This window comes from Triticum dicoccoides, chromosome 6A (assembly GCF_002162155.2).
Source record: "Triticum dicoccoides isolate Atlit2015 ecotype Zavitan chromosome 6A, WEW_v2.0, whole genome shotgun sequence".
Taxonomy (NCBI): domain Eukaryota; kingdom Viridiplantae; phylum Streptophyta; class Magnoliopsida; order Poales; family Poaceae; genus Triticum; species Triticum dicoccoides.
This window is the reverse complement of record NC_041390.1, coordinates 147,392,295-147,399,713: the sequence shown is the minus strand read 5'-3', so window position 1 is coordinate 147,399,713 and position 7,419 is coordinate 147,392,295. Positions and strand designations below refer to the sequence as shown.

The 7,419-nt window shown below is 48.7% G+C and overlaps 1 protein-coding gene across 2 annotated transcripts; it reads right to left on the bottom strand.

Moving 5' to 3' along the window:
• Positions 1-254: 254 nt before the first annotated feature.
• Positions 255-4,085, bottom strand: LOC119316325 (ubiquitin-conjugating enzyme E2 22-like). Of its 2 annotated transcripts, XM_037590635.1 has the most exons (7): positions 3,945-4,085; positions 2,120-2,222; positions 1,878-2,022; positions 1,551-1,637; positions 1,315-1,427; positions 1,102-1,205; positions 255-845 (listed from the first exon to the last, which is right to left on the bottom strand). In XM_037590635.1, exons 2-7 carry the CDS (start codon positions 2,120-2,122, stop codon positions 530-532), a joined length of 768 nt encoding a protein of 255 aa, XP_037446532.1. In that variant the 5' UTR covers positions 2,123-2,222; positions 3,945-4,085; the 3' UTR covers positions 255-529. The 2 variants fall into 2 exon arrangements, with proteins under 2 accessions (XP_037446532.1, XP_037446533.1); XM_037590636.1 differs by lacking the exons at positions 2,120-2,222; positions 3,945-4,085 and having other exon boundaries at positions 1,551-1,628; positions 1,878-2,034.
• Positions 4,086-7,419: the final 3,334 nt, after the last annotated feature.

Here is a 7,419-nt window from a genome sequence, read left to right as displayed (position 1 = left end):
TTCAGACTTTATTTTTATTTTTTACCATTTGTTTCGGATTCATTGTTCATACACAGGGAGCAAAGGATCTCGGGTGGAGAAACGCCGCTCTGTTCTCCCAGAAACACAATACGGCATCAACTTCTCATCCGTAAACTTGCCCCCAAAAAAGAACTTCTCATCTGTCAATATAGATTATCATCTGATAGTTAGTTGCAAAGGATTCCCTCAAAAAAAAAGTTGCAAATGAGCTCAAATACAGTAAAAACAAGTAGAAGTTTTCTCAAGAGAATGAATTAATTGAATAGAGAAGGCAAGCCTTCTTTGGGAGAATTGTCATTACACAAGTGTTGATGCAAAGATATACAATTCACATTCTTTCGACATAATTTCTGCAGGTGACAAAACAGTTTACCCGATGCCTCTCATGTCACCTGTAGCCCAATATTCACTCGTCTGCTACATCTGGCACCTGCCTCTCATGTCACCTGGAGCCCAATATTCATTCATCTGTGCTACATCTGGCACCTCCGATTCCCCAACATTTTGCTTATAATCTCTTCAAGCTCTTCTTCCTGGCGTCCATCTTCTTCTTATCAGCTGGGCCTTTTGTAGCAACAGGTCCTTCCTTCTTGGGCAATGCCGTAGATGGTCCAACAGTGGGCTCAGCGGGAGCATTCTGATCCAGCGAGTTTGAGCCTGGCACTTTGGTAGCAGCAGTAGCACATAAAGCCATGGGAGCCGATGGTGCAATTTCGCATAGATTTGTTGTGCTTGACTGATCCACGTTTACAGAAGTCGACTCGGAGATAGTGCCACTCTTGGGCTTAGTCTTAGGTTTGAGGGCATGAATGCTGGTGTATAACCTGCATATAGTGCAGTGTAGACAGTTAATAAGTGTTCTGATTTTTAAAAAGCTATAGCAATGGCATAAGAAGAAAAAACATCACATCCATAGTCACCTAGACAGGCACAATACTCTAAATTTTGACCAAGCAGAAAGAAAAACTCAAAAAGGGACCCCCCATATAAAGTGAAGGCAGATAGAGATGTCTGCTAGGTGTCCCTAGTCTATATTGACAAAGTGATACACTGATGCTCGATAAAAAGTCAAAAGGTAACCTTGCATGCCGAGCATAGTCTGCATAGTTCTCAAGTAACATCTTTCCAGCCTGCTCATTGAGCGCAGATTCTGGGAATGGTTCAATCAGTAGGCATCTCACCACCTTTTAGAATGTTAAAAAGAAACCGACAGTTATTAATCGATAATTACAGTTGATGTATGTATTACCCCTAGCAAAACTAGGGCCAAACATTGTTGTAGTATGTACTTACCAGTAGAACATGCCTTAATCCATGAGTAGGATTCCAATCCTTTTTCAACGTGTTAACGCAGATCTCACCACTGCTTGATATGTTTGGATGGAATATTTTGGTCACAAAAAATCCTAAAAAGTGAAGGACAAGTTAAATATTTACCAAGAAATAATCAAGTTGATGCATCTTCTCAGGCTTTCATTTCATGAGCACTTGAGCAGAAAAAATAAATGGTGCGCAAAAGATAGCCAGACCTTTCGGTGGGGATTGAGGGAAGTCACGGGACAAGACTAGCTTCATCCGGAAAACCCCATTCTCATACGGAGTCCCGCCTGCATCATCTCCAATATCCATTTTCCATTAAACAGTATAATGAAGAAGTAAAAAAATTACAAATTCAGATTATGACATAATTCTTTACAAAATGAACAAATTTTTCAGTATTCAGTTATGAACACTAGCAGCATATGAAAAACACATGGAAAAATTATAACAAAAGAGGGAAACATCTTGATTTTTTTAGTGTTTATAAGCCATTTTAGTGTTTATAAGCCATCAAAACCTATTAATTGTAACATTACCAGGGCCATCTATATCTGCACAAATACTTGTGAAGTCATCGTCATTCACAATCACTCTAATCCCTTCTGGAGGTGACTGGTCAAGATTCTTCAATTCTTTAGCCAATTGCCTGATGACATTTGGTGGGAGGTTTTCGTTGGTTGCCTTCATAAACATGAACATTCCACATTAAAATCATGTGAGCAGAATGTTGTCATGAACATCAAAACATTTGCCATGAAAAATGAACTGTAATAATCACCATGGAAGCAAGATGGCAAATAGCTTTGTTCTGGCTTCGCAAGCAACTTTAGTGAGCAGATGTTCTTCCACAATAGTGATAAATTTCTGATAACAGATGCAGCCTACAGGAAACAGCAGTTAGTGTCATGGTTGGCAAACGATGCCAAGAGATCAAAAGCAAGCGTATTAGAATGAGTTACTTTATAATATGTCTGAAGCCCAAGAGACTATACTTACAATTTTCAAATTTCATATGGAAGATATTATGAGCAACAATTATTATGCTTAATTTCACACATGGCTTCTGCAAACATTTCTCAAATTCTAAGGCATACAAATAAATGCCGAAAGGCTGAAAGGTACGAGTGGGTGGAATCTACATTCAAACGAGAGGGGTATTTTTCTTCTAAGATTTTTGGGAGAAAATTTTCAATAGCTCTCTTTGTATGTTTGCCTGTTGTCTGTTACTTTTGTTACATGTGGTGACTAGCAAAGTTAATATTTTCAACCTACAAGTATTGGGTTTGACCACACAGACGTTGTTTTCCACTTTCCACAAAACATGGCTAGTTTGATTTAAGCATCCATACTGTAATATCCATTCCTAAAAGAGCATTGTTTTTAACCACACATGTTTCTATCTTAATAAAACATTCTGTTTTCACTTATTTAGATACAGTTTTTTTCTCCAGATGACCTTTGAAAATCAAGTATCTACTGTTGCGGCTTGACGACAATCTAAAGAACAAATTGCACTGCCAAAATAATTCTGTAGGACTTGGATTGTATGCACGAATGGCTAGATATTGATCATAGCATCACATTCACATGTGCCTTCTTTGATTTAAATGACTTCCTAACTAAATAGTGCCTGACTGGTGATGCACATCATGCCATTAGCAGTTTAGCTGTCTAATTCATGCCATTGGCAGTTTAGCTGTCTAATCCCACATACATAGGACCCAAACCCTAGGGTTATTTCTCAAACTTTACGCCGCCATCACGATCAGTGATTGAGGAAAGGGGAACCAACATAGCAATTAGCTTCAGGCTCCAATGCAGTAACAAGCATAATGGCAAGAGTGCACAGATCATATTAGCCATCTTTGCATTGTTTAGGAAGCGATTAAATCATAAAACTGGTAGGTAATCAGTGCAGCTGACTGTGTGGCGTTTCGATTGAACTAAGCACAAGGTACTATGCTTGCAGGTGAAGACTACTTGCACCCAGAGTTAAGTTGCTTGCACTTTCGTTAACCCGGTTCTTCTTTCCATGGACATCTAAAGATCAGAAGCAGAACTCCCCACTAAAACCATCAATTCCCCCGGCCTCTCGGTTTGTGAGCATTGTTTCTGCAGGCTGCAACTAACATATCAGACTCGCATGAACCACAAAGCAAGTCTGTCCAGACTCAAGCTCTCTCCCCAAGAAACCCGTGCCATACCAAGTAGCTCGACTTCTTACAGATCGCCGCCCCCTACCATGTGGTTCTACAAAAGTACGCGTCTATTTGCACACACGAATACCAATCGAGAACAATACCGCGAACTCCCCACTAGAGATCTCGAACCACTCGTCGCCTCGCTTGACAGAACGGGCAAAACCCCGCCACCCGCCTGCTTTCTCTGCACAATCCGCCGAGACAATCCAAAATCACCACTCGCCCAGACTCCAAGCCCCCCAAAAATCGACCCCGACATCCGCCAACCCTACCGCGGATCGAACTGAACCAGCAGATCACGAGCAGGCAACGCACGCGAGAGCCACGAAACGGCCCGGAACAGATCGGCTCAAACCGCAGCGAGAGACGAATCGGGGGAGGGATCGGCGGGCCGCCGCTTACCGGAGGAGGAGGGGGAGGAGCGGCCAATCTGGGTCGGAGTCGCGGGGAGGGGAGCGGAGCGGCGCGCGTCGCAATGATTGGAGCGCGAGCCCGTGGAATTTGGGGGCGGAGGGGGTGACGTGGCTTTCAACCAGGCCACGGAGCGGGTGTACTTGTAGGGGGTCGCCACCGGATCACCGCGTCCGCGGGGGAGCGCGGGTGTGGGGCCCTGGAGCGTGAGACCGTGAACGGTCGGCGGCATAGCCGTTGGAGCCGTGCCACGGCGCCGCCAGCTAGGCGCGCACTTTTGAAATTATGGCAGCTGCGGCCAGCGGGGACGGAGATGCCGATGCGCGATGAGTCATCGGGATCGCTGATCGGCTGTGGACCACCGATCAGATTGTGGAAGGAAACGGTGGTAAGACGACGAACGGGGTTGATTGATTGATGAGAGCGGCGCCTGTTGTGTTGAGTTGTTGGCAGATTCTGAATTGAATTTGCCTCTCGACGTGGATCGCCGGGTGGTCATGGACCGTTTATCTCTGCTGGTAATGTCTCATTACGTAGCTTCCCTTCACGGTTTAATTTCGTCTGATTTATTTTTATTCGGCTTTTTTCGTCTCACCTCCCATCACTCTCCCTCTGCCCTCGCCCACCACTCCGGTTCTCCTTTCTTGTGTATAATCCTCTTATCTTTTCTGGGTTATTTTGTGTGCTTTCCGTGAGAATAGAGCGTAGCTTGGTTGGCAAGGCGCGGTAGTTTGCAGCTAGCCCACCAGGGTTTGAGTCTTGACTCAGACGCTTGGTGCTCATGGAGTTTTCTTCTTTTATTAAAATAGAAAAAATGACAACAGGCTAGTCTAGTCCGGGTTAGTCTCGTTTTTTGTGTGCGTTTCCTGTTGAACGTGTGTATACGTATGTAGGTCCGGATTTTGTATGCCACACCTGTAGTGTCTCTTCCTTTATATTTATATGTATCTTGGGAGATAAGACACCGGTCACACCTCTTGCATCTATATATGTGGCTAGTGCACGATCAATGAGAATATCGATGCACACAATCCCTTCTACATGGTATCATATACCCTCACGATTCTCTCCTAATCACTTCCGCCTACCCTAACCGCCGCCGCCATCTGTTGCCACCGCCGCTATCCCCTCCCCGCGCCGCTGCCCCCCTCCCCGCCGCCGCGCCGCCCCTCTCACAGTCGCCGCGCCGCGCCATCCCTCTCCAACCCTAGCCGTCGCCACTCCTCCTCATCACCGCGTTGTCGCCATGTCCTCCAACGCCTCCACCTACTCCAACCCCTTCGCCGGGCCGGACCCCGCTGGCATCCGCGACATCAACATCCACAAACACGTCCCCGTCGTCCTCGATGCCATCGACTCCACGTACTTAGTGTGGAAGACGTATTTTCGCTCCTCTTCCACGAGAACAATCTCATGGATCATGTTGACGGCACCGTCGATTCTCACGCCATGGTGGGTGACTCCGAGTGGACCGCGATTGACGCTACGCTCATTCGATGGTTCTTCACCACCATCTCCAAGGACCTGTTTCACACGGTCGTGAGCGATGGTGATGACGCCCGCGCTGTGTGGGTCAAGCTCAACGGCCTCTTCACCGACAACAAGCTTCAGCGCTGCGTTTTTCTGCAGCAGGAATTTTTTGACTGTCATCAGGATGAACAGTCCATCGATGACTACTGTCGCCGCCTGAAGACATTGGCGGATGAACTCCATGACATTGGCGCCAAGTTTGATGACGACCTCCTCCTCAGCACTCACCGCCGGCCTCAACGAGGACTTCGGCAACGCCGCCTCCAACCTCACCTTGATGTCGGAGCCCTCCTTTTCCAAGTTCGTGGCGTACTTGCAGTTGGAGGAGCGCCGGATGAAAGGGGTGAAGAAGCGTGTGCAGCACCACGCCCTCGCCGCCGGCACCTCTCGTGGCGCACCGCCGCCAACCACCCCGTCTGCGTCCCGGCAGCAGCAGCCGCCCCGCGCCCACGAGGTTCTTCCCCTCCCGTCCGTGCCCCTCGCCCCTCCCGCTACCCCCAGCAGCAGCTGCAGGGTGGCGGCGCGCGGGGGTGGGCGCAAGCAGCAGCAGTAGGCAAACGAGGAGGCCCCTCGTCAGCAGCAGGACACCCCACCGTGGACCTACAGTACCAACCCGTGGACGGGTGTCGTTCACGCATACTCGATGCCGGTTCCTCGGCCTCCCGCCCCGGGCATCCTTGGGCCCCGTCCGGCGAGCCATCAAGCGTACCTCGCCACGCCCGGCGCCGCCCGCTACCCGGCCCTCCCTGCATCGCCGGCCACGGGCGGCTATGGCCCCGCCCTCGCGCCTCCTTATGGTGGGTTCTACCCGCACCAGGTGCCGCCGTCGTAGGATCCTGCCCTGCTCGCCGCCCTGCACTCGGCTCCGTCACCTAGCAACTATGGTGGCGGCGGTGACTGGTACATGGACTCGGGCGCCACTGCTCACATGACAGCTCATCCCGGTAACCTCATGTCTTCCACTCTCGTTCATACTCCCACTCGCATCACCGTTGGTAACAGTTCCTCTTTACCCATTACACATGTCAGTCATATGTCGTTTCCTTCCACCTCTACTCCTATTAACATGTCGAATGTTCTCGTCTCTCCTGACTTAGTCACCAACCTTGTTTCTGTCCGTCGCCTTGCTCGTGAGAATCCTATTTCTATTGAATTTGACGATGTTGGCTTTTCTTTGAAGGATGCCCGTACACGGATGGTACTCCACCGATGTGATAGCCACGACAAGCTCTACCCGGTGCATCCTTCCGCCGCCACCGCCACCCGTCTACCCGCCGTTGCCGCTAGCGTCGACCTTTCGCACGCCCGGCTCGGTCACCTCAACTCCGCAGTTTTGCGTCAAATTCTTCAGAGTTTTTCATTCTCATGTAATAAGGTTGACAACCACAGTTCTGAGGCCTGCCGTCTCGGCAAGCACATTCGTCTTCCCTTTAGCGAGTCTACACACGTTTCCACTTTTCTGTTTCAGTTATTGCATAGTGATGTTTGGATGTCCCCGGTTGCAAGCAACACGGGTTATCTATACTATTTGGTGATATTGGATGATATTTCCCATTATGTGTGGACATTTCCTCTCCATCGCAAGTCTGACGCTCTTGCCACACTCATCGCTTTTTACTCCTAGGTCACCACATAGTTTGGTCGTCCCATCCTTGCCCTACAAACTGACAACGGAAAAGAGTTTGACAACGTTGTTGTCCGTAACCTTCTCGCTTCTCCTGGCACCATTTTTTGCCTCACTTGTCCTTACACGTCCCATCAAAATGGTCGCGCCGAGCGCGTCATTCGCACTCTTAACGACTGAGTCCGCACGTTGCTCTTCCACTCCAACGTGCCTCCTCGGTTCTGGCCGGATGCTCTTGCCACGACCAGTCTCCTCGTTAACATCCGGTCGTGTCGTCCTCGCTGGAACTATGCTCCTCACCAATTCCTCTTT

Coding starts and splice junctions, on each gene's coding strand:
- LOC119316325 (XM_037590635.1), bottom strand. Junction 1,206..1,314: donor GATTAAGGCATGTTCTACTG/GTAAGTACATAC, acceptor ACATTCTAAAAG/GTGGTGAGATGCCTACTGAT. Junction 846..1,101: donor GACTATGCTCGGCATGCAAG/GTTACCTTTTGA, acceptor CACTATATGCAG/GTTATACACCAGCATTCATG.